The sequence below is a fragment of the Podarcis bocagei genome, assembly GCF_964188305.1.
Source record: "Podarcis bocagei genome assembly, chromosome: W".
In the NCBI taxonomy this organism is placed as follows: Eukaryota; Metazoa; Chordata; class Lepidosauria; order Squamata; family Lacertidae; genus Podarcis; species Podarcis bocagei.
The window spans coordinates 38,174,835-38,202,675 of NC_138131.1; the positions used below are offsets into that span (position 1 = coordinate 38,174,835).

The 27,841-nt window shown below is 43.7% G+C and overlaps 1 protein-coding gene across 1 annotated transcript in view; it reads left to right on the top strand.

Moving 5' to 3' along the window:
- Window positions 1–27,841, top strand: part of LOC308578078 (putative helicase senataxin) — a 287,528-nt gene that overhangs the window by 224,899 nt on the left and 34,788 nt on the right. Inside the window, exons 19-22 of the mRNA XM_081178360.1 lie at window positions 2,411–2,518; window positions 3,663–3,850; window positions 6,461–6,553; window positions 18,956–19,120. Coding sequence (XP_081034486.1) covers window positions 2,411–2,518; window positions 3,663–3,850; window positions 6,461–6,553; window positions 18,956–19,120 — 554 coding nt within the window. The remainder of the gene's footprint in view (window positions 1–2,410; window positions 2,519–3,662; window positions 3,851–6,460; window positions 6,554–18,955; window positions 19,121–27,841) is intronic.

Consider the following 27,841-nt stretch of genomic DNA (forward strand, 5'->3'; position numbering starts at 1 on the left):
CCCCCCATCCCGCTGGCTGTCTTGGCTTCCTCTTTAGCCACGTGCAACCTCTCCAGCTGGGAGAGGCTGTGCGCGGCTTCGTTTTTAGCCGTGGGGCTGGGGCGGGGGAAGCCCCCAAAACAGGTCCAGGAGCGGCGGCAAGATTGCGCGCAACCTCGCCGCCACTCCTGGAGCTTGCGGGGCTGGGGGCAGGGGAAGCTCGAGCTTCCCCCGACCCCAGCCCCCAGAACAGACAGCTTTCCGCAAGCCTTCCGAGCGCAGCGGGAGTTCCCGCCGGGCTCCGAAGGCTTGCGGATAGCTGCCTGAAGCCGGGGGAGCGCAGCGGGAGTTGGCACTGCGCTCCCTGGGTTTCAGGCTGTCTGAAGCCTGCATTCGCTCCATAGGACGCACACACATTTCCCCTTCAGCCCAAAAAGGTTGGGGACTCCTTAGGAACATAGGAATGTGCCTTATACTAAATCAGACCATTGGTCCATCTTGCTCAGTATTGTCCACACTGACTTACAGCAGCTCTCCAAGGTTTTAGGCAGGAATCTCTCCCAGCCCTACCTGGAGATGCCAAGGACTGAACCTGGGACCTTCTGCACACAAGACAGCTGCCTTCTGGAGGACATCATGTCAGCTACCCATGAGTAGCCTTAGGCAAGCCCCTCTCTGCAAGAACCTTTTACATACCGTATTTTTCGCTCTATAACACGCACCCGACCATAACACGCACATAGTTTTTAGAGGAGGAAAATCCGTAGGCATGCCACCCGTAGGCATTCCCTCCATAACACGCACAGACATTTCCCCTTACTTTCTAGGAGGAAAAAAGTGAGTGTTATGGTGCAAAAAATACGGTAATTACAGAAAGCTCTTTGAATGCTTATGGAAAATCGCTACATAAGTACTAAATAACATTTATGTCAGCGAAGCAGCTCCAGTCAAGCTCTAAGCTTGGGAGGCCATGAACCACTTGATCCAACCAGATGATCACCTGCTAATTCACCTGACCAGCCTAACCCTAATAGCATGTCACAGTGGGGAAAGCATCTCACCTAAATCCCTGATTGGCACTTGTTCTGTAGTGGTTGGTACCATGGGCCTGGTGTGTGCATGAAGACAAAAAGAGAGAAAGAGGAGGCGAGCTGCTGTGCTTACTGATTAAATGTATTTTTACTGTTGCTGCTCTATACGTTTCGGAGTACATAACTCCCTTCAGGAGCTTTAAATGCTTACAAATTCCTTAGACCCAGAAACACTCTCTTCTGTAAACCTGAGCTCAGAAAACAGCTCTGAATAATCTGCAAAGCAACCTTTTTTTCTTTCTGCACCTCTACAATGAATCAGGTTTACAGTTTGTTGTTGGGGGTAGCTTGCCTCCTCTTTCTCTGACCCTGGGCCTAATCACTACATTGAAAGCCTTCCTTTTGCTGTTCATCCAGCCCAAGTATGTTGGTGCTGAGCAGCATGCCCCTCATTGAAAATTCTTCCAGAGGAGTCATACCCAAAGATACCTGGGGCAGGAAGGGGTGAGCATGGAATTTTATAGAACTATATTAACAGCTTTATAGAATTATATGAACAGCTGTAGGCTGCCAAGACACGCTTCTCACCTGACAGCCTGATGCCTAAATTAAGTGTCCGCATTATAAATGTAGGCCATCAGTTGAAAGTACTCAGTCTTCAACCATGCAGGTTCCCAGTTGTACCATTTAGCGAAAGTTGACACCATCCCTAGCCCTGGTCATGAGTGCTTTGCACATTTTGAGGGTGGAAATTTTGACTTCCATGCCTAGGTATCTTAAATCTCAAGTTGAAGAAGCTGCTGCCACCCTTTAAAAACAGAAACAGAAAACCCCCCACACACTTCAGAATTCAGTTGCTGTAGTCCAGGGGTGGCCAACTCCCAAGAGACTGCGATCTACTCACAGAGTTAAAAACTGGCAGTGATCTACCCCATTTTGGGGGGTTCAGCCAGTGTTCTACTAGTCTTGTTTGCACGCTAACATTAAGATGTGTGGTTTAGCATTATGTGATACAGCTTCAGTTGATGGAACTTGTCGTTCCAACATTTTTTGAAGGCACCATCTGGGGTGGGAAAGCTGAACTATATCAAAGTAATCATACAGGGAAAGCAAATTGTATTGAAGCTGGAGGCAACCAAATAAATGTTGGAGAGCTAGGAATTTACTTTTTTTAAGCAAGATCCTTGAGTAGCTCCCTGCTATGGATTGGATCAAAAGATCCTGGCCTCTTCCCTTCCACCCCAGACTCCTGAAAACTGGATCCAGAGGGTCAGGGGAGGCTATTATGTCAGAATGGATGAGTTGCAGATGTGGTATAGCAGGATTTGATACAAGGCGACTTGTGCGGCGAGATCTTAAGATCTCTCTCATTTAAACTGGTCCCTTTGTCTTTTTAAAAGGCCATGCAGGCTTGTGAGGTTGAAACTATCATCCCACTCATTCATGGCTGCAAAAAGCTGGTCCTGGTTGGAGACCCAAAGCAGCTCCCTCCTACAGTTAAATCTATGGTGAGTATGTCAACAATTAAGGTGTTTTGACTATCCCAGAAAAAAAGTTGTAGAGCTGAAAACTGACAGGCTGTTTATAAGCATCTAATGACCCTGCTTTGGGCATAAATAAAGTAAAACATCTATCAGGTCCTTAATGGTGTATGAGCTGCCTACGGTGAAAATGATTCAGTTAGTTTATCGGATCAAATTATTTACACAATTCTGTGAGTTTCTGTGAAATCAGCCTGTGTGATTACCATGTTAGTAGACAACATCCCTTTTGGTTAAAAAGAAGTGTATATACCAAGTACTGTTTTTCTGGGAGACACTCCAATGGCTGGTAGGGCAGAGGCAAGAGTAGATAGGGCCAATGCTTTAAGAATGTATTTTTGTATATGTATATCAAGGGATATTCCCATAGCAGTAGTCTTTGAGAGACTTTTATTTTTCTCAAGCACCACCATTTCTCTTAGTTCTGATATGCTGCAAAGAGCATAAGGAGAGGGGAGAAGTTCCTGCACCCTCTTACGCTGCCATCTTTCCCACTTTCAAATAAATAAAAGATTGGGTTATTTTGTGGGACTGTTTCCCAAGCCTCTTGGGTAGCCCAGAATAGTTCACTCATTCCTAATCTCTAGTTCAAATACAGGTGAAACTCGGAAAATTAGAATATCGTGGAAAAGTTCATTTATTTCAGTAATTCAACTTAAAAGATGAAACTAATATATGAGATAGACTCATGACATGCAAAGCGAGATATGTCAAGCCTTTATTTGTTATAATTGTGATGATCATGGCGTACAGCTGATGAAAACCCCAAATTAACAATCTCAGAAAATTAGAATATTAAATGAAATCAGCAAAACAAGGATTGCAAATAGAGCAATATTGGACCTCTGAGACATGAGACCGAGCAATGCAGAAGAGCTGAAGGCTGCTGTTGAAGCATCCTGGTCTTCCATAACACCTCAGCAGTGCCACAGGCTGATAGCATCCATTCCATGCCGCATTGAGGCAGTAATTGATGCAAAAGGGGCCCAGACCAAGGACTGAGTACATATGCATGCTTCTACTTCTCATCTCTTGTTCTTTAATTGTTGCTGCCTTTGCTTAACCCATTCCCTGAAAGTTTTACTCCTCCTCCCCTCCCTTGCTTTGGCAGAAAGCTGAGGATTACGGCTACAGGCAGTCTCTGATGGGCCGACTCTGCAGACACCTGAATGGGCAAATCCAAGAAAAACACAGTGACAGGCTTCCAGTCCTGTGCTTGAGGACTCAGTACAGGATGCACCCAGAGATCTGCCTCTTCCCTTCCAATTACATCTACGACCATGCCCTGAAAACTGACCGGTGTGTAGACATCTTACTAATTTTTTTACCTTGCCTCAAGGCAACAGGCATTTCATGAAAAGGTGACCTAAGTGTGGACATCGGTTCCATATTACCCTGGAATTTTGGCTGGTGGTCAGGGATGGTGGGGGTTGTATTCCAGCAACACCTGGAGGGTCCTGCTTTAGCTCATCATATCTGGTGTGTTTGTGTGAATGAATGTACTTGCTCTGACACTACTGGTGAGTACTTAGTTGAATGAAAATTCTGTGCATGATCATAGGCCTCAAACCTGACTCTTTCCAGCAACCTAATTTGATACTTTAAGTTTTTTCTTCCATTCTAACCACTTTCTTGTTCTTTCTTTTTTAATATACTGTATATTAAAAATGATGGTGTTAAATTCCATCCATGTACAATTATATGTATTCAAGTCTCCAGGGCCAGATGAACTGCATCCAAGAGTATTAAAAGAACTGGCAGATGTGATCTCAGAACCACTGGCAGTCATCTTTGAGAATTCCTGGAGAACAGGCGAAGTCCCGGCAGACTGGAGGAGGGCAAATGTTGTCCCTATTTTCAAAAAGGGGAAAAGAAAGGACCCAAATAATTACCTCCCACTCAGTCTGACATCAATACAAGGGAAGATTCTGGAGCAGATCATGAAGCAAACAGTCTGTGAGCACCTTGAAAGGAATGCTTTTATTACCAATAGTCAGCATGGATTTCTGAAAAATAAGTCATGTCAGACTAACCTGATCTCGTTTTTTGACAGAATTACAAGCCTGGTAGATGAAGGGAATGCAGTGGATGTAGCCTACCTTGATTTCAGCAAGGCATTTGACAAGGTGCCCCATGATATTCTTGTAAAGAAGCTGGTAAAATGCGGTCTTGACTCTGCTACCACTCAGTGGATTTGTAACTGGCTGACTGACCGAACCCAAAGGGTGCTCATCAATGGTTCCTCTTCATCCTGGAGAAGAGTGACTAGTGGGGTGCCACAGGGTTCTGTCTTGGGCCCGGTCTTATTCAACATTTTTATCAACGACTTGGATGATGGACTCAAGGGCATCCTGATCAAATTTGCAGATGACACCAAACTGGGAGGGGTGGCTAACACCCCAGAGGACAGGATCACACTTCAAAACGACCTTGACAGATTAGAGAACTGGGCCAAAACAAACAAGATGAATTTTAACAGGGAGAAATGTAAAGTATTGCACTTGAGAGGAAAAAAAATGAGAGGCACAAATACAAGATGGGGGACACCTGGCTTGAGAAAAGTACATGTGAAATGGATCCAAACTACAAGAAAGAAGATTCCACCTAAACATTAGGAAGAACTTCCTGACAGTAAGAGCTGTTCGACAGTGGAATTTGCTGCCAAGGAGTGTGGTGGAGTCTCCTTCTTTGGAGGTCTTTAAGCAGAGGCTTGACAACCATATGTCAGGCGTGCTCTGATGGTGTTTCCTGCTTGGCAGGGGGTTGGACTCGATGGCCCTTGTGGTCTCTTCCAACTCTATGATTCTATGTGTCCAGAGGAGGGCAACCAAAATGGTCAAAGACCTGGAAACGATGCCTTATGAGGAACGGCTAAGGGAGCTGGGCATGTTTAGCCTGGAGAAGAGGAGGTTAAGGGGTGATATGATAGCCATGTTCAAATATATAAAAGGATGTCACATAGAGGAGGGAGAAAGGTTGTTTTCTGCTGCTCCAGAGAAGCGGACACGGAGCAATGGATCCAAACTACAAGAAAGAAGATTCCACCTAAACATTAGGAAGAACTTCCTGACAGTAAGAGCTGTTTGACAGTGGAATTTGCTGCCAAGGAGTGTGGTGGAGTCTCCTACTTTGGAGGTCTTTAAGCAGAGGCTTGACAACCATATGTCAGGAGTGCTCTGATGGTGTTTCGTGCTTGGCAGGGGGTTGGACTCGTTGGCCCTTGTGGTCTCTTCCAACTCTATGATTCTATGATTCTATGATTCTATGATTCTAATTTTTAGTGAACGTTCCCTAATAGTTGCTGACAGAAATTTATATGGTGCTTTTGTCCATAAATTGTTCTGTTTAACCTCTTCAGTGTTTATATCCCAATTTAATTCCCACCAGCTTTTTAGATTTTGTTGGGGGCAAAATTGGTTCTCAATAAGTGTTTTGTATAAAAGGGAAATGCTATCTCTTATTACTATATTTTCATATTCTGTTAGTTTACTTGTAGCTTCATTTTTAATCTGTGTATTTGTAAGAAATGATCTCGGCTGATATCCTAACAGCCATGAAATTTGATTATTTTCTAAACGTACTTGCATTTCTGCTATTGTAAGAGGTTGTATAAGCCTCTGGATTTTTCTGTATAAGCCTCTGGATTTTTTGCCCTTCCACTGCTATTCACTGAATATGTTTGTCATGCTGTTTGAATATTCCCCTTCATGTAGAAAACGATGACATCAGGGAGAACAGTTTCTGTCATCCCCCACACCACCTCCCTGACATGCGAGTTTTCTCTATGTGGGGAACATCATGTGAATGATTATGTGACGGATAGTGTTTCCTCCTGCAGTGAAGAATTGAGCAAATAGACCTCAGCACACTGCTTTTTAAAAGCTATTATGATTTCTCATTGCATTATAGGTGGACAGAAGAGAGCCGATTCTCTTTGGAATGGCCCTTCCTACCGTACCTCCTCTTTGATGTTTTGGATGGCCAGGAAGAACAGGAGAGCAAGTAAGTTTTTCATTTATTTGCTTTGTGAATTTGTAGTCGCACTTTTCAAAGTGGCTAACAGGAGTAAAATAAAGAAACAAAATTTAAAATCCCACATAAAGCCAACACTGTTTTTTATTAATTACATTTGTTAGCTGCTTTTTACACAAACAAATCTCTTTTTTATAATATTTTTATTAATTTTCACCAAAAGAAAAATAGATAAACATTTCAACTTAACAAATTTTCTCATTTTTGGACTTCCATCAGCCATTCTGACAATCATCCGAATTAAACTTTTTAGTTACACATTTCCTGAATTTCCTGTTGCCTTTTAACATACCCATCCACACCTGTTTTTCTTTCTTACAATATTTCTTAAGTTTTTACAGAGCTTCTTTAAATGCCACTAACGTTATTTCGTTATCACTTATACCTCCCCAATACTCGACTAATTTTCCCCAGTCCTCGATAAACTTTTGATCTCGTTTGTATCTGATCTTCCCTGTCATTTTATCAAGTTCTGCATAGTCCATCAGCTTCATTCTCGACTCCTCCAAAGTAGGTACTTGTTCCTGTTTCCATCTCTGGGCCAATAATATTCTTGCCGCTGTTACTGCATATTGGAAAAGTTTACAGTCCTTTCTGTTTATTTCATTTCCTATGATTCCTAAAAGAAAAGCCTCTGGTTTCTTAGCAAATGTATATTTCAACATTTTTTTCAATTCTTTATATATCAATTCCCAGAAGCTCTTCACTTTCTTACATTCCCACCACATATGGTAAAAAGTGCCATCCTTTTCTTTACATTTCCAACATTTCTTACATGTTTTATACATTTTTGCAAGTTTTACCGGTGTAATATACCATCTATAAATCATTTTCATAACATTTTCCTTTAACGCAGTACATGCGGTAAATTTAATGTTTTCATTCCATAGTTTAATCCAATCTTTAAATTGTATATTGTACCCAAAATCTCTGGCCCATTGTATCATAACAGATTTAACTTCTTCATCTTTTGTATGCCATTCCAACAATATCTTATACATTTTAGATAAGATCTTATATTCATTATTTATTATTTCTATTTGAAATTTTGAATCTTTCTCTGTATATCCATATTCTTTAAGATCCTTTTTAAACAATTCAGTTATTTGAAAATAATGCAACCAATCATATACATACTCTTTTACTTCTTCATAGGGTTTCATTTTCCATTTCCCCCCTTCCTTAACAATCAAATTTCCATATGTAATCCAATTCCTTCTCATATTGATTTTTTAAACACTCATAACCTCTAATGGAGATAACCAGTGCGGGATTTTTGGTTCGAGTAGGTTTTTATACCTATCCCATATTTCTATCAACGATCTTCGGAAAATGTGGTTCTCAAAACCTTTATGGATTTTCTTTTTTTCAAGCCATAAGTAGGCGTGCCACCCAAATCTGTTATCAAATCCTTCTATGTCTAACAACTCTGTATTTTCTAATTTTACCCATTTCTTTAACCAACAGAGACATGAGGCTTCATAATATAGAATCATAGAATCATAGAATCATAGAGTTGGAAGAGACCACAAGGGCCATCAAGTCCAACCCCCTGCCAAGCAGGAAACACCATCAGAGCACTCCTGACATATACCCATAAAAGCCTTTTTTGTTGCTTTTAACCTCTCTAGCAAGCCTGAGTTCATTCTGTGCTTTAGCTTTTCTGACTTTGTGTCTACACGTGCTGGCTATTTGTTTGAATTCCTCTTTGGTGGTTTCCCCCCTTTTCCATTTTTTGTACACATCCTATTTTAATCTTAACTCAGTTAAAAGTTCTTTAGATAGCCACCCTGGCTTCTTTAGGCACCTTCCATGTTTCCGTCTCATTGGTATTGCCTGACGTTGTGCTTTTACTATCTCCCTCTTAACAAACTCCCAGCCATCATGAACTTCCTTTCCTTTTAGTATTACTGTCCATGGTATCTCACCCAGCACTTCCCTAAGTTTTATATACCCTTATTTTTCGCTCTATAACACGCACCTGACCATAACACGCACATCGTTTTTAGAGGAGGAAAACGGGGGGGGGGGATTCTGAATGAAACAGTGGATGTATCATTTTTGTGCTTCATGCTGTGGCCACAGACATGTGATCTGATGGTGAATTTGGGGTGACCCAATGCAAAAATCCTGAGAATCCCTGTGGATTCATGCTTTGTAACCATGTTTTTGCACCATTGCAGCCCCAAGCAACAGTGGGTGCGTGATTTTTGGGGGGCAGGCTGTAGCCATGGACATGCTATGTGATCTGATGGTGAATTTGGGGTGACCCAATGCAAAGATCCTGAGGATCCATGTGGATCCATGCTTTGTAACCATGTTTTTGCACCATTGCAGCCCCAAGCAACAGTGGGTGCGTGATTTTTTGGGGGCAGGCTGTAGCCATGGACATGCTATGTGATCTGATGGTGAATTTGGGGTGACCCAATGCAGAGATCCTGAGGATCCATGTGGATCCATGCTTTGTAGCTGCATTTTAAGTGGGGAGGGAAGAAAAACACAGAAGGGACAAGGAGCATAAAAATGCAGGAGAGGGATTTAACGGGAGGGAGGAAAGAAAAGCAAAAGTCCCCCCACCCAAGCCAGCCCTCTCTCCACCTGCATGTTTTCTGGCTGCCTGCGAGGAGCAGGGAGAGGAATTAGAAGGAAGGACGCTCTGCTTTCCCCTCTGCTTGCCTGGGGATTTGCCTGCTCTTTGTTCCGTTTGAGCAAACACAGCAACGAAACAGAGGAGGGTGGGCAGTAAGACCCTGAGGCAGAATGCAGGAAAGCAGCAACTTCCTCTTTTCAGGTTTGCCTTCTCCGACACGCGATTTGATTTTTTACTGATTTTTGTTCCTGCGCTTGCCCTAGTCGGCTCCAGGGACCACACATTCGCTCAATAACACGCACAGACATCCCCCCTTCCTTTTTAGGAGAAAAAAATCTGCGTGTTATAGAGAGAAAAATATGGTAGTTTCAAGTCTGGCAGGGCGAAGCCTCCTCTTTCTTTAGCATCTGTTAATAACTTAAACTGAATTCTTGGCTTCTTACCCTGCCAGATATACCTTGAAATTACTCTTTGCCACTCTTTGAAGGTCACAGTCCCCTTGATTATTGGAATTGTCTGAAACAAAAATAACAATTTTGGCAGCACGCTCATCTTTATAGATGAAATCCTTCCCCACAACGATAACTTCATTCGTCCCCACACCTCCAGATCTTTCTTTATTCCGTTCCACACTGGTAAATAGTTATTCTGGTACAAATCAATATTCTTTTGGGTTATCCAAATACCCAAATATTTCACCTTCTTCACCACTTCTATACCCGTTTGTTGTTGCATTGTTCCTATCGTATCTTGATCCATATTCTTAGCAATTATTTTAGTCTTTTTCTTATTCAATATAAATCCTGCCACTTGACCAAATCTTTCCACCTCTATAAGTATATTTTTAACACTTTCCAAAGGTTCTTCCACCGTTAAGACCAGATCATTGGCAAAGGCTTTAACCTTATATTCATTCCGGCCTACTGCCACCCCTTTTATTACCTCATTTTCCCTTACAGCTTTTAGAAAGACTTCCAGGACCATGATGAATAACAGTGGCGAAAGTGGACACCCTTGTCTTGTACCCTTGGTTATCCCTATTTCTTCCATAATCACATTGTTAACAATCAATTTAGCCTTCTGTTCAGTATATATTGCCTTTATATATACACAAACAAATCTCAAAGCAACTTAACAGATAAAAACAATGAAAACTTAAAACACAATGTGTAATTTCATACACTTCTATCATGTCGCCTGTTTTCTAAAGTAAAAAGTCCCAAATGCTGCCACCTTTCCTCATAGGGGAGTCACTCCATCCCCCTCATCATTTGGGCTGCCCTTTTCCTGAACCTTTTCCTTTTTGAGGAGGCGACCAAAACTCTACATAGTATTCCAAATGCAGTCTCACTGTAGATTTGTGTAACTGCATTGTGATGTTGGCAGTTTTATTTTTCATTCCTTTCCTAATGTTTCCTAGCCACACACTGGCCATCTAATCCAGCCCTCAGAAAAAGCTAAAGAGCCCTGCTTAGCCCCCCACCCCAAGGGTCCCTCTCTCATCCTAGAGTAAGGAGCTCATGGCTGGTCTGCAATCTCTTACCATCCCCACCCTGAGCTATGAGAGTTGGGAGTCCCAACAAAAGGTGCACCACCCCTGATTTAGTCCTGAACTCTATTGTAGGACAGGAATGGGGAAACCTGTTTCCCTCCCAGAGGTGCTGTTATAAACCCAGATTGTTGCTGGACTACAGGTATATGGTGTCATCCCTGCTACATTTGAAAGGTCTGCTGTGTGGTGTGTAACTCTGGCTTGGTGGACAATTTGGGTAACTTGTTGTTGTTGTTGTTTAGTCGTGTCCGACTCTTCGTGACCCCATGGACCAGAGCACGCCAGGCACTCCTGTCTTCCACTGCCTCCCGCAGTTTGGTCAAACTCATGTTCGTAGCTTCAAGAACACTGTCCAGCCACCTCGTCCTCTGTCGTCCCCTTCTCCTTGTGCCAACATCCCCTTCTCCTTTCCCAACATCAGGGTCTTTTCCAGGGAGTCTTCTCTTCTCATGAGGTGGCCAAAGTATTGGAGCCTCAGCTTCACGATCTGATCTTTGGGTAACTTACCTGCCACAGATTGATTTGATCAAGAACATAAGAAGAGCTTGCTTGCTGGATCAGCCCAGAATCCCATCAAATCCCACATCCTGTCCTCACAGTCAGCAACCAGATGTCCCAATGGGAAGGCTGCAGCAATCATGATCTGGTGTTTTCCCACTTTCCACCACAATAAGAGCATGTGGCAGCTTTTGTGGCCATGTTCTCCTTAGCTGTTGGTGGGTGGGCACACTTAAGAGTTTTTTAAAAAGCTAAGATTGAAGCAATCTTTGAGGTCATCTAGCACTGTTCAGGGCACAAATATAAGATGGGGGACACCATCTTATATTACTAACAAGACATTGTTAGTAGTATGTGTCTTAGTAGATCACAAGCTTAACATGAGTCAGCAGTGTGATGCAGCAGCAAAAAAATATAATGATCTTCTAAGCTGCATCAACAGAAGTCTAGTGTCCAGATCAAGGAAAGTAATAGTACCACTCTATTCTGCCTTGGTCAGACCACACCTGGAATACGATGTCTCGTACTGGGCACCACAATTTAAGAAGGGTGATGACAAGCTGGAACGTGCAGAGCAGGGTGACCAAGAAGATCAAGGGTCTGGAAACCAAGTTTTATGAGGAACCATTGAGGGAATTTGGTATGTTTAGCCTGGTAAAGAGGAGACTGAGAGGAGATATGACCCTCATCTCCAAATATTTCAAGGGCTGTCCCATGGAGGATGGAGCAAGCTTGTTTTCTCCTTCTCTGGAGGGTAGGACTCAAACCAATGGCTTCAGGTTACAATAAAGGAGACTCCAACTATATACCTGGAAGAACTTTATGACAGTAAGAGCTGCTTGACAGTGAAATGGACTCCCTCAGGCGACTGTGGACTCTCCTTCCTTGCAGGATTTTAAGCAGAGGTTGGATGGCCATCTGTCATGAGTGCTTTAGTTGGAATTCCTGCATTGCAGGGGGGTTGGACTAGATTACCCTTGGGGTCCCTTCCAACTCTACAGTTCTTTGAGTGTATGTCCCAAAAGAACCTGTCAGGGAACTGACATCGGAGCAGAGGGGAGAAGCGAGGCTCCCGGACTCTGCAGGAGAGGGGAAGAGTAAGGGAAGAGAGAGAACGTCATCTGGGGAAGGAAGTTCAGGTGACACCAGGAAGAAGGGAGAGGCGGAGAGCAGCTCGGAGGTGAGGCTCCGAGACTCTTCCAGTGAAGTCAGTGAGGAGGATGGAGGACCACCACTCGGCACGCCCACTCTGCGCAGAAGGCTTCCGCGCAGAGAGGCGAGGCGGAGGTTGTCCGTCAAGGAATTCTTATGCTGGAGGAAATTTAGGAGACGCCCACTCACGGATTCTGCTAGCGACTGAGCAGCAGCGCCAAGGCTGCTCAGTCAGGGAAAGACACAACCAACCCTAAGCTGTTTGGAACAGCTAGAGGTTTACACACAAGCAACCCCAATTCCCGTGACAGAACCCTAAGAGAGAGAATCTGTGATAACTTTTAAAATGAGGCACACATCCAAATACAAGGCCTTCAGGACTTCCGGAGGCGGCGCGTTCAGCAATGGCGGTCCTCTTCAGCTGCTGAAGAGGGGCTCCGCGGGAAAGGGTCGTGCGCTGCGGCACAGCGACGATCCACGTAGAAAAACCACTGGTAGAGTGAGCCAGTGGCCGTGGGATTCGGCGGGCACCAGGAGCGACCTCGGAAACGCAGAAGAGACCCCGTAAGGGGTTTCGGAACGTGGAGGGGGTAGCGGTGCTGTGAAGCCATCGCTCTTTCCGCGGAAGTGAAGCCGCGCGGCTGCTGCTGATCGACGCTGACCTTTCTTCTTTGAACAAAAGAATTGAAACAACATACTCGTGAGTAAGAAATCCGAGGCTTTATTTGGACCTAATTTGGTGAATTTTGGCTGAAAGCGGGAGACGCTAAAAAGGAAGTCAGTCTTCCGGCTCTGTTTAAAGTACCTAGCAAAGACTTTTTAAAGCGGAAGCGTTGAAAGGAGTTTAAAGAAGTTGGATTATACCCTGCAAATTCGGATTTGCTTGATTAAAAGTTAAGGAAAGGCTAAAACTGCTATAAGTGGACAGAGACTGTGAACCCTCTTTCTATCTTTCGTGGATTACAAATTTAAGATACCCTGCTCTCGGGCTGGCCGGATACAAGGTAACACCAGACTGCGGCAACTGTGTACAAAAAGTTAAATGTTACATAGGGCTACTTTGTAAGCTGTAAAAAAGGAACTGTTGCATGCACCTTTGTAAAGAACTTTTACTCTCTGCAGTTAAATCTGAACTTAGAGGGCTCCCCCATTGTTTTGAACTTTATTCAACTTTTTTGTGGGAACTTGATGGTGGAAACTTTTCCTTCTTCTCCTTAATTTTTGGGGAGCTCCCCCTACTGGATTGTGGAATTATTAGTCTCTGGGAACTGCCGGTTGTTTTGGAATTTTTTTGAATGGTTGTTTATTTTTCCTGGATTGCCTTTCCCATGGGATTTACAATTTGACCTTGATGCTTGGACAGCTGTGGAATGAGTGGCGCACCAAAAACAAGGGCTGCTAAGAAAGCAAAACAAACTGAACTTTTGCAATTAACTTTGCCTGTGCAGTCACGAAGATCGTCTGTCCCTATTGTGACAGGCCTGCAAGAAGGACAACCCAAGCAGCCAGCTTTTGGGGATATGGCTGCAGGAGGGCTAGACCCTGTCTCTAAAGAAATATTGGACCAGCTGGCAGCATTAAATAAGAAAGCTGACGAACAAGCAGCTAAATTTGAGGAACAAGCGGCTAAATTTGACCAGGTAACAGCTACAATCAATAAACTGACAGATCAAGTCGCTCAAAATACACAGGCAGTTGGCAATATTGAAAAGATCACAACAGAAAACCGAAAACTAGCACAGGAAGCAAATACAAAAGCAGACCAAAATAAAGAGAAGATAGAAGAATTAAGAGGAGAAGTAAGGCCACTGAGCAGACAGGTCACTGAACAGCAAGCGTTTCTGTCCATGGCGGAATTGAAAAACAGGGAATGCAATCTCAGGCTTAGAAATATCCCAGAAACAGAAAAAGAAGACTTGATCAGCTTTCTGACATCAGAAATATCCAAGTTCTGGGGTTTGGCTGAAGAGAAAGACTTTAAAATAGTTACCGCCTTCAGATTGGGAAGAGTGGTCAAGAAGGATAAACCAAGAGATTGCTTGATCATTTTGAGATCCAAGCAAGAAAAAGAGAACATACTCGGCCTACATTTCAAAAATTCATTGGTGATTCAGGGAAAGAAGGCAGAAATCTTCAGAGACATCCCTAAACAGTTACTGGACTTAAGAGCTACATATAAAGATTTGGCAAGTTTACTGAGAAACAACACAATCCCTTACAGGTGGGAATTCCCTCAAGGACTATCTTTTACCTTGAAAGAGAAGAAGGTAAGAATCAGAACAGCAGAGGAGCAAGAAAAGTTCCTAAACGATCACGGGGAGGACCTTCGGAAGGGAGTGGCAGGAGCCTGGCCACCTCCTTCGTTTGGTTTCAATCCGGTTCCACCTCCAGACAAAAACGACAAAGGAGACACCCCTACAGGCCAATAAATTAGCCCGAGATGTCTCTGCAGCTCCTTAGTTGGAACATTCATGGCGCAAATTCTCCCGAGAAAAGGAAAAAGATTTTTCATATATTGAGAAAAGAACAATTAGATGTTATTTGTCTTCAAGAAACACATGTGACTAGGCTCCACAGGAGAGTGTTAATTAACAAGAGACTAGGCCAAGCATTCATCTCATCAGACAAGGTTAAAAAAAGAGGAGTAGTGATATACGCAAAGGAGAGCCTAGCACCAAAGTTGGTCTTTAAAGATGAACAAGGAAGAATTTTGGCGATTGAAATACAATCACAAGGAGAAAAATTTTTGATAGTAGGAATCTATGCACCAAACGATGGAAAATCGGAATTTTACAAGAAGCTGCATGAGATAATGTTGGACTATATTGACTATACTAACATCATTTTGATGGGTGATATGAATGGAGTTGTCTCTACATACATGGATAAGTCACAAAATCAGAATTTGACCAAAGATGGCAGGCTTCCAAAGACTTTCTTTGAACTTACAGACAATATGGATTTGATTGATATCTGGAGGACAAAGAACCCTCTGGGTAAAGAAGGAACATTCTTTTCTGAGGCCCACCTATCGTGGACAAGAATCGACCAAATTTGGACATCTAGAGGACTGGCACCTAAGACAAAAAAAGTTGAGATCTGCCCTAAAACCTGCTCCGACCATAATGCCTTGAAAATAGACCTGAGACTTACACCAGCTGGATCCTTCAGATGGAGAATGAATGACTACCTGCTTAGAGATCAGGAGATTGTGAAGAAGGCCCAAAAAACATTGAAAGATTATTTTGAGATAAATTTGAATACTTCGGTGGAAAAGAAAACAATCTGGGACGCGAGTAAAGCTGTTATGAGAGGGTTTCTGATACAACAGAACACTATTAAGAAAAAACTCTGGAATGGTAAAAAGGATAAGATTTTGGAGAAGATAAGAGACGGAGAGAAAAAGTTGAGACTAAACCCAAAATCAAAAGAAGTTTTAAGAGAAATAAAATTCCATCAAGCACAATATGCCAAACTGATAAATCAAGAAATCGAATGGAAAATTAAACAGATGAAACAAAGATCATTTGAATCTGCAAATAAATGTGGGAAGCTGCTGGCATGGCAGCTGAAAAAGAGACAGAAATTGAACTTTGTTACCAATCTGGAGGTAGAAGGAGAATGTATTCAGAAACCAGAAGATATCAGAAAGTGTTTCCAGAGATATTTTAAAAAACTGTTTACTCAAGGACCCCAAGTAGAGACTGAGATAAAGAAGTTTCTAAAAAGTTATGGCCTGCAAAAATTAACACAAGATAAACAGACAGTCCTGAATTATAAAATAACACAACAGGAAATTGAAAGTGCCATTCAGAATTTGCAGTTAGGCAAATCTCCAGGTCCAGATGGACTTACCTCCAAATATTATAAGACACTGAAGGAATATTTGGCCCAGCCATTATTGGAGGTATGTAACCAAATTATGGAAGGGAAGGGGGCACCCGAATCGTGGAAAGAGGCATTCATCACTTTGATACCAAAACTGGAATCTGAAAAGACTCAACTTAGGAATTACCGTCCCATCTCACTCCTAAATGTGGATTACAAAATTTTTGCTGACATTCTAGCAAATAGACTGAAAAAAGTCTTAAATGAAATAATCCATAAAGACCAAGCAGGCTTTCTTCCCGGCAGGCATTTGTCTGAAAACACCAGGAACATTGTCGATGTTTTGGAGTTACTACAGACGAATTTGAACACGAAAGCAGTTTTGATTTTTATAGACGCCGAAAAAGCCTTTGACAATGTATCTTGGAAATTTATGAAGAAAAATTTGGAAGGGATGGGAGTGGGAAGGGCGTTCCAAAATGGTATTGAAGCAATATATTCAGAGCAAAAAGCTAAATTGATAGTAAACAATGTGGTGACAGAGGAGTTTAAAATTGAAAAAGGGACACGACAGGGATGCCCCCTATCACCCCTGTTATTTATTTCTGTCCTGGAGGTGTTGCTGAACCTGATTAGGAAGGACCAGCAGGTGGAAGGAATACAGGTCGGAGAAAAACAATATAAACTAAAGGCTTTTGCAGATGACTTGGTTTTGACATTACAGGAGCCAGAAGCTAGTGCAAAAAGAGCTTTAGAATTAATTTCTGAATTTGGTCGGGTGGCGGGATTCAAGTTGAACAAACAAAAAACTAAGGTTCTGGCAAAAAACTTGACACCTTCAGAAATAGATGGGTTCCAGAAGGAAACAGAACTAAACGTGGTAACAAAGGTGAAATACCTGGGGGTTAACTTGACTGGGAGAAATTTGAATTTGTTTAAAGATAACTACGAAAAATGTTGGTCAGAAATTAAAAAGGATCTAGAAATTTGGTCAAGATTGAAACTTTCCTTGTTGGGAAGAATTGCAGCAGTTAAGATGAATGTATTGCCAAGAATGTTGTTTCTGTTTCAAACCCTTCAGATCGTGGACAGAGTGGAATGTTTTGGAAAGTGGCAGAAGGACATTGCGAAGTTTGTCTGGCAGGGCAAAAAGCCCCGAATAAAATTTAAGATACTAACAGATGCAAAGGAAAGAGGGGGGTTTGCCCTGCCGGACTTAAGATTATACTATGAAGCTGCATCCTTCTGCTGGATGAAGGATTGGTTTTTGTTAGAAAACACTGATGTCCTAGATCTGGAAGGGTTTAACAATGCTTTTGGGTGGCATGCATATTTGTGGTACGACAAGGTAAAGTCTCACAGATTGTTTAAAAACCATATTGTCAGGAAAGCTTTATTCATTGTCTGGACTAAATATAAGGACTTATTCGAAAACAAGACTCCGAGGTGGCTATCACCAATGGAGGCAAAGGCCCCAAAAAGACTTAACATGGAGGTTGGCTGGGCAAAATACTGTGAAATAATAGAAAAATGCGGAGATAATTGGAGACTGATGAGTTTAGAAAAATTAAAAAATAAGGTGCGAGACTGGTTACATTATGCCCAAATCCAAGAGGTTTTTAAAAAAGACAAAAAAATTGGTTTCCAGGTGGAAAAATCAAAATTAGAGACAGAATTACTTGAACCTAAGACGAAAGTGCTTTCAAGAATGTATAATCTGTTGCTGAAATGGAATACTCAAGACGAGATAGTTAAATCAGCTATGATAAAATGGGCACAAGACATTGGATACAACATTATGTCTGAAGACTGGGAAAGGTTATGGACCACCGGTATGAAATTCACGGCATGTAGTGCCTTAAAAGAAAACATTATGAAAATGGTATACAGGTGGTACATGACCCCAGTCAAACTTGGAAAGATATACCATTTGTCTGACAATAAATGTTGGAAATGTAAGGAGGCTGAAGGAACATTCTTTCACCTCTGGTGGACATGCCCGAGGGTGAAGGCTTTTTGGGGAATGATTTACAATGAGTTGAAAAAGGTGTTTAAGTACACCTTTCAGAAGAAACCAGAGGCCTTCCTCCTGGGCATGGTGGGCCAGAGAGTGTCAAAAAAAGATAGAACTTTCTTTCTATATGCAACTACAGCAGCAAGAATCCTTATAGCCAAATATTGGAAGGCACACGAGTTACCCACGCTGGAAGAATGGCATTCGCAGCTGATGGACTACATGGAATTAGCCGAAATGACCGGCAGAATCCGAGATCTGGGAGAAGAGACAGTGGAAGAGGATTGGAAAAAATTTAAGGACTATTTACAAAAACATTATAAGTTATATGAATGTTGAGAATTTGCTAAGTTTTTGGGAAAAACATGCTTCAGCATCGAGATTGGTAAAGGAGGGAAATTAAGTTATGAATTTAAAAAGTATAAATTATAGACTATACAACTAAATGAAAATACAAAAACACATAAAATAAGGTATCAAATTGCTGTTTATTTTTATTGAAAAGAAAGCAGGGGATGGAAGATTTGGGGAAGTCCAGTTGATTATGAACATTAATTTGGAAAAGTGAATTTTCTTTTACAATTCTTCTTTTTTCTGTAAAACCGCTTTTGTTGTGCTGTTGAAGATGTATTTGACCCTGGAAAAAAAGCAATAAAAAAAAAAATATTAAAAAAAAAACAAATACAAGGCCTTCAGCTCATCCCTTTCTCCCTCCCCTTCTATTTCTTTCTTGTTCAGTTCCTTCATTAATCTCCAGGAAGTTAAGCTGGTAATAGAATTAATGAAGTTAATTAAGAGCAAAAAGAGAGACATCAGCTTTCGCAACATTGGGATCATCACCCCATGCAGTGCTCAGAAAAGAAGGATCCTGAGCCAGCTGGAGAAAGAATTTGGAGAAAATAGGTAAGAATTTCACAAGCCTTGAACGGCATTAAAATCCCTTTAACTGGGCCTCTTGATTCAGCAGAGTGTCAGTCAAGTTACTGGAGGTGAAGTTTACTCTCAATTGAATCATGATTAAGTTGTTGAAATACTGCATTCAGTGTGCAATAGGCTCTCCAGATGCTGCTGGACTTCAGCTCCCATCAGTCCCAGGCAGTATGGCCTGTTGGCAGCGATGATGCGGGATACCGTCCAGCATCATCTGGAGGACCATGGGTTTCTCATTCCTGGTGTACAAAAGCACTGTAAGTATCCCCCCTGTCTTCCTCCAAAAGTGATGTCGCTTGTGAGGCCTTGCATGCTGCTGCAGTACATCCCAAGCAAATGAGACTACGCTTGTGCGTAGTCATCCCTTGTTAGCCTTATCTCTCACTTCCCTGAACTTATTATTTAATGAAATAAAAACTTCCCTCTGTTGTTTCCCTGTTGCTAAAATGTACGGTACATTGTTGGTTCCCTGGGGCAGGGATCTTCCTTATTTGTTGATGGTAGTCGGTAAAGCGTCTGTATACTGATAGCTCAGCACAATATCCCTGTGGGATGTAATCCATTGGTGCAGTCAAATGCAACATTCCTTATTTCCCTAGCGTGGGCACAGGCAGGGGGACATCCAGTCAGGGTAACGTCCTCTTCCACTGGTGTGGAGCATCCCTCCCCTGCATGTGACCTAGGAGATGGGCATCGCTCTGGCTGACTCCATAAAAGTGCCGAGTCATGCAGCCATTTTCTCAGTCTTGTTTGTCTTGCTTCACTTGCTTTCTATTCTCTTGTTTATCTTTTATAAACAAACAAACACAACAAACATAAATCATAGCCTTATTGAAAATTACACTTATTAACTTTGTTAAGTGACTTCCTCGCTTCCCCTTGGTTGAATTTCATTGCATGTCCTTTTAACGGTTTTCCAAATCCCAATTCTTATGAAATTTAACTTCAACATTAACATCCTTAGATCCTAACTGTAATGGGATGATTAGCTGCTTGTGCGTAAAATCGTGCTCCCTCAGAGTTTGTGCGGCTCCACAAACCTCTGTGTGTGACAGAGCTCCTCAAACATGTCTGCTCTAGTCACTCGTAGAGTCTGACAGTGGCTGTCTGCGGAAGCGCTTCCAGCAAAGAAGCTCCTTAACGGAAACGCGTCTCCTGGACTCACGGCGTGACAGTTTCCGGCGAGGTGTGGGTCTCCCTATGGGAGACTCAGATACCTCCCCACTGTTCTCGCTGGAAGCGTCTCCGAGCCCTCCCTCCTGCTCGCATTCCCTCAGAGATCCACTCCTCCCCCTGCTGGTTCCTGCTTCAGCTGTTGAGTCTCTTTCTTCCTCCCTGAGCCCCTCCACCACCTGATGCTCCGATGGCAGTTCCCTGACATCCACCTCCCCTCCAGGGCCCCCCTCACCCCCTCCCATTTCCTCTCCTCTGGGAGGTGAAGGGTTAAAACCCCGAAAAGAATCTTCTTCATCTTCAGACGTCTCTTACAATTCCCTCCATCGATCGCCGTCCTGGCTCGCTGAATCCTCCTCCTCTTCGGAATCTGTGAACCCCTCCAACTCCTCTTCTTCGTCGGTGGTGGCAAAGTATTTCCTCCGGAACCTCGCTACAGGCTGAGGTTTACGTGGGAACCTCTGATGAAAAGTTTCTATTAAAACTTCGTCATTGACATCCTCTGCCCTAACCCAGGTGTTTTCCGACTCCGGTTCCCCTTCCCACATTACCAAATACTCTACTTGATCTCCCTTCCACCTGGAATCGAGGATCTCCGCTACATGGTAGCTGTGTTCCTTCTCCTCCATTGCTGGCCCCCTAGTGACCCTCCCTTCTCTGTCCCCTTTATACGGTGACAGCAACGACCTGTGGAAAACTGGGTGCAGCTTCATGTGGTTCGGTAACCGGAGTCTGAAAGCCACTGGGTTGACCTGCTGCATGACTTCAAATGGGCCCAGCCTTTTGGGTCTTAACTTCTTACAACCCCCTTTGAATGGCAACCCTTGGGTTGACAGCCACACCTGGTCCCCCACCCTAATGCTTTCACCTTCCCTTCTGTTTTTGTCTGCCTGCCTCTTATATTCCTCCTTAGCCCTGTTTAAGTTGAGTTGGAGCTGGCGATGGATCGCTTCCATTTCTTCAACGAACTGTTCTGCAGCTGGAACGCTCCAGTTCTCCCCTTCCCCCCCTGGGAAGGCTCTGGGATGGCACCCGTGATTAGCCAAAAAGGGGCTCATCCCCGTGGACACGTTCTCTGCATTGTTGTAGGCAAATTCTGCCAACGCCAGCTTCTCCACCCAATCATTCTCTCTGTCATTCACATAACACCTCAAATATTGCTGGAGAACACCATTAGCTCTTTCCGCCTGCCCGTTGGTTTCTGGATGACGGGCCGTTGAGAAATTAACCTCTACATGCAGTAAGCTCACGAGCTTCCTCCAGAACCTGGAAGTAAATTGTTTCCCTCGGTTTGAAACCACCCTCAAGGGGGCGCCATGCAACCTAAACACATTTTCTACAAACAATTTAGCTGTTTCTTCTGCTGTGACCGCATGTGAGCAGGCTATAAAGTGGGCCATTTTAGTTAATAGGTCTACCACAACCATGATGGCTGTTTTCCCTCTAGACCTTGGCAGATCAGTCATGAAATCTATTGCCACTGCTTCCCACGGTCTTTCAGGTGTGGGTAGTGGTTCTAATAAACCTGCCGGTGCCCGCCTCTCCCCCTTGGCTCGTTGGCATTGTTCACACCCTCTCACATACTCCCGCACATCTTCCCTGACCTTGGGCCACCAAAATTCCCTGGTAACCAGCCACATGGTTTTGTGTTGCCCAAAATGCCCTGCTGTGGGGCTATCGTGCAGTTGCTTGAGTACCTTCTCCCTCAATTCCCCTTCGGGTATATATAACGCTCCCTTGTAGTACAATGCCCCGTTTCTCTCCTCAAAACCCCCGGGTTTGTCTCCCTCCCTCCTGAGACCCCTGAGTTTGTCCTGGGCGTATTCATCATGCACCGTTCCCTCTACCAATTCCCTTTGCCCCACCAATGCCGCCCCACACACCCAGCGGTCCTCTGGAATGACATGGGTCTCTTCGGGTGCTCCCTCCCCCTCCAAATATTCAGGTTTGCGTGAGAGAGCGTCCGCCCTAACGTTCTCTGGGCCTGGCACGTAACAAATCTCAAAGTTAAATTTGGAGAACTCCTGGGCCCATCTCAACTGCCGTTGGTTGAGCACTCGCGCAGTTCTCCAATACTCTAGATTCTTATGGTCCGTGCACACTTGCACCTTATGTTGTGCACCAATTAGCAGGTGCCTCCATTTCCGGAAAGCCTCATGAATAGCAAGAAGTTCCCGGTCGTACACCGTGTAGTTCCTCTCGGATTTGTTCAGCTTTCGCGAAAAGAAGGCACACGGTCGCCACTCTGACTCCTCCTTCCCCGGCTGCAGAAGAAGAAGCACCGCCCCTATGGCTCTGTCAGATGCGTCTGTTTCGACCCTCAGCTTCTTTTGTAAGTCCACATGCAGAAGTTGTTCTTCAGAGGCGAAGGCCCTTTTCAGTTCCTCAAACGCTCGCTCCGCCTCCGCCGTCCATACAAACTTCTTTTTACTGCTGAGACAGTCCGTAATGGGCGCCGTCAGGTGGGCGAAGTTTCGGATGAACTTACGATAAAAGTTTCCAAACCCTAGGAACCTCTGCACATCCTTCTTGGTTTTGGGTGTTTTCCATTCCAGCACTGCCTGCACCTTGCCGGGATCCATGGCCAATCCCTTGTCTGACAGGCGGTACCCCAGGAATTCCACCTCCTTGGTATGAAACTGACACTTCTCCAGTTTCACCCACAGCCTGTTGGCTTGCAGCCTGCTCAACACTTCTCTGACGTCTCTCACATGTTGCTCCTCATTCTCCGAATACACCAACACATCATCTAGGAAGGCAACGCAATTCTTGTAGAGCAAAGGACCCAGTACGTGGTTCATAAAAGATTGAAAGCACGCTGAGCCTGCTTGTAATCCAAAAGGCATAACGAGATATTCAAATGCCCCCAAAGGGGTGAACATGGTGGTTTTCCATTCATCCCCTTTCCTTATACGTATCAGGTTGTACGCCCCCCTTAGATCCAGCTTTGTAAAAATCTTTCCCTTCCTCACCCTGGTCAAAATATCATCAATCCTGGGCATAGGGAAAGCCACTGGTTCTGTCACTGCATTTAACCGCCTGAAATCACATACAAGTCTCGGCTTGTCCGTGTGCTTTTTATCCACAAAAAACACTGGGCTACCCCCCGCTGCTTTGGACTCTCTGATGAAGCCTCTCTTCAGGTTCTTGTCAATGAACTCTCGCAACTCCTGCATTTCTCTGTCTGACATGGCATACAACTTGCCCACAGGAAGCTGTGCTCCAGGGAGTAAATTGATCTGGCAATCAAAGGGCCTATGCGGGGGTAGTTGGTCAGCTTCCTTCTCGCTGAACACGTCGCTGAGATCTGCATACTGTGGTGGTACCTTCACCTTCTCCATTACTTCAGTCCCTGCTAGGGTGGCTTGGGCCCCTGCTGAACCCTTTTCCCCTTTGCAGTGTTCTAAGCAATGTGCTGAACCAAAGGAAACCACTCTTTGATGCCAGCCCACCAGCGGATCATGTAGCGCTAGCCAGCTCATTCCCAAAATAATGGGAGCGCCTCCCAAGGTGGCCACATTAAACGCTATCAGTTCTGTGTGCCTTGCCACCCTCATTATCATTGGGACGGTCTGCAAGCTGACTCCTCCTCCCAACAACTCCCTGCCATCGATCGTGGTCACCTGCAGGGGGTTGCTTAAAGGGATCGTCTGTATCTGGTGTTCAGCAGCAAACTCCTTGCTCATAAAATTGCAGGAGCTGCCTGAGTCCAACAGCGCCTTTATTTTTAGGGGGTGTCCATTTTGCAGCTCTAGCGACACTTCAATCACTAGAGCAGGTTGAGGAGCTTCTGGCACGGGCACTTTCACTGCTCTTTGGCCTGGCTGCAGTGCCCCGACTGTGGCAACCAGGCGTTGGCTTTTACCTGCTCTGTTTCTCCCTGCTCTCCTCCCTCAACAGCTCCCACCATCCCTTGCCATTCCTTCCTCTGGGGGCAGACTCTGGCAAAGTGGCCTGGCTGTTGGCAGAGATAGCATTTCCGGGCGCCCTTTCCCTCCTTCTTAGCCCCCTCACTGGGTTTTGAAAATGCGCGCGCGCGCGCTGTTCCGATTTCCATCGGCTCTGCCGGCGGGAAAGCTGGCTCAGGAATGTCTGGAATGCGGAACTCCTTCCAACGTTCCCCTCTCCCTTCCCGCCTCTCCAAGGCTCTTGCCTCCTGACGCGCTCCTATGGTCAGCGCAGATTTGGTCAGCTGATCCATAGACACCGCCCTGGGGCTCCGGGACAGCTCGTCTTTCACAGCCGAAGAAAGACCTTCTTCAAATAGCATCTGAATGGGTGCCGCCGATAAATCCCAACCCAATCTGTGAACCAGCATGGTAAACTCAGTCCAGTACTCACGGACAGATCGGCTTCCCTGCTTGCAAGCCATTAGCTGTCTGCGCACCACCCCTTCCTCAATATCGCTGGAAAACATGATATCCATTGCACGAAAGAACTTCATCGTGTCCTTTAGGACGTCGTTGTGCGTTGCCATTAGGGGTCGAACCCAGTCCCGCGCCCCTTTCTCAAGATGCCCAATTACGAAAGCAACTCGCGATTCCTCATCAGGGAACTCATCAAACTGCACATTAATGGCATATTGCATCTCTGTCCTAAAGGCATGGTAATCCTTGGGGTCCCCCCCAAACTTCTGCACCAATCCTGGTACCTTTCTGGGGAATTGAGTGGCTCTCCCCTTCTTGTCTGCATCCTGAGCCCTTCTCTCCTCAAGCCTCGCCGTCTGCAGCGCAAGTTGGACTTCCAACGCTCGGTATCTTTCTTCCAAGCTTGGACCAGCTCCAACCCCTGCTCCTCCGGTTCCGGCTGGGTCGCTCATGATGCTTTCTCCTGCACAGGCAGCGTACAGAGACTGTCAGACTGCTGTAATGGGATGATTAGCTGCTTGTGCGTAAAATCGTGCTCCCTCAGAGTTTGTGCGGCTCCACAAACCTCTGTGTGTGACAGAGCTCCTCAAACATGTCTGCTCTAGTCACTCGTAGAGTCTGACAGTGGCTGTCTGCGGAAGCGCTTCCAGCAAAGAAGCTCCTTAACGGAAACGCGTCTCCTGGACTCACGGCGTGACAGTTTCCGGCGAGGTGTGTGTCTCCCTATGGGAGACTCAGATACCTCCCCACTGTTCTCGCTGGAAGCGTCTCCGAGCCCTCCCTCCTGCTCGCATTCCCTCAGAGATCCACTCCTCCCCCTGCTGGTTCCTGCTTCAGCTGTTGAGTCTCTTTCTTCCTCCCTGAGCCCCTCCACCACCTGATGCTCCGATGGCAGTTCCCTGACACTAACCTTATGGAATTAAACATATTAATTCATCACTTAACATAAATAAAATCCTAAGCCAATCAAGTATCTGTAAGCTGTTTTCAGTTAATTTAACTTAACAAATTTAACTAGATAATCATTAAATTTAATCCACTCTTCCTGATACTCCTCCTCCTTCTGGTCGCAGACTCTTCCGGTTAGGTTGGCTAGCTCCGAAAAATCCATCATCTTCATCTGCCATTCTTCTATCATTGGTAATTCTTGGGTTTTCCACTTTTTAGCTAACAAAATACGAGCAGCAGTTGTGGCATACAAAAATAATTTAACATCTTTCTTGGGCAATTCCAAACCTGTTATTCCAAGAAGAAAGGCCTCTGGTTTCTTTATAAATGTATATTTCAACATTTTTTTCAATTCATTATAAATCTTTTCCCAGAAGTCTTTCACCTTGGGACAGGTCCACCACATATGATAAAAGGTTCCTTTCTTTTCTTTACATTTCCAACATATATTGTCACAATTATGATATATCTTTGCTAATTTTACAGGAGTCAAATACCATCTATACATCATTTTCATTATATTTTCCTTTACATGCGGTGAACTTGACCCCTTTCTTCCACAATCTTTCCCAGTCCTCAAACATTATATTATTTTCTTCATCTCTTGCCCAATCTATCACCACAGATTTAACTTGTTCATCTTTTGTGTGCCACTCCAACAATAGCTTGTACATTTTAGATAAATTTTTATCTTTAGTATCCAACAACTCGGTCTCCAACTTAGATTTTTCATAAGCAAAACCATTTTTCTTATCCAATTTATACAATTCATTGATCTGGTGGTAATGTAACCAGTTTAGCTTATCTTTAACTTGATCAAATGGTTTTAATTTGTAACCTCCTTCTTCTATTAATAAATCATAATATCTCAACCATTTGGTGTCCATATTTAGTTTTTTTCTGGGCCTTTGCCTTCATTGGTGAAAGCCATCTGGGCGTCTTTCTTTCTAAGAGTTCTTTATATTTTATACAAACATTATACAACGATTTCCTAATTGCATGGTTTTTAAATGCATTATGGGCCTTTACCTTGTCATACCATAAATATGCATGCCAACCGAACACATTGTTGAATCCCTCCAAATCTAATAGATCTGTGTCTTCTAGGTGCATCCATTCTTTAATCCAGCAAAGTGCAGCAGCTTCAAAATAGATTTTTAAATCTGGCGGGGAAAATCCCCCTCTTTCTTTAGAATCCGTAACTAATTTATATTTAATTCTGGGTTTCCTCCCCTGCCAGATAAATCTAGAGAGTGCTTTCTGCCATTCTTTAAAGCATTTTGCATATTATCTATAATTGGGAGGGCTTGAAACAGGAAGAGCATCTTTGGCAGCACATTCATCTTAATCACAGAAATCCAGCCCATTAATGACCATTTTAAATGTGACCATATCTCCAAATCTCTCTTAATTTCATTCCATAATTTCTCATAATTATCTTTGTACAAGTTCAGATTTTTCCCAGACAGGTTCACGCCCAAATATTTAACATTTTTCACAAAATCTAGGCCCGTTTTTTCTTGTAATAGTTTTCTTTCTTCATTATCCAGATTTTTCTCAATTACTTTGGTCTTGCTCTTGTTTAATTTAAATCCTGCTACCTGACCAAACTCTTGTATCAGCTCCAGTGCTTTGACTGCACTGGAATCTGGATCTTGTAATGTCAGAACTAGATCATCAGCAAAGGCTTTTAATGTATATTGTTTTGAACCTACTGTAATACCTTTGACTTGTTCATCTTTTCTAATCATAGACCTCCAGGACTGAAATAAACAGCAGAGGGGAAAGTGGGCACCCTTGCCTGGTTCCTTTCTCAATTCTAATTTCCTCTGAAACCACATTATTTACAATAATTTTGGCTTTTTGTTCTAGATAGATCGCTTTAATACCATTTAAAAAATCATGACCTATCCCCATACTCTCTAAATTATGTAACATAAAACTCCAAGAAACATTGTCAAAGGCTTTCTCTGCATCAATAAACATTAACATTGCTTTACAACTCTCTTGCTTCTAACTTTTCCAAAATATCTACATTTCTAATGTTGTCTTTCATATGTCTTCCAGGCAGAAATCCTGCCTGGTCTTTATGAATATACTCAGATAAAACCTTATTTAGCCTGTTGGCCAGTACGTTTGCAAAAATTTTATAATCCACATTGAGTAGGGAGATTGGTCAGTAGTTTTTAACATTGGATCTATCTTG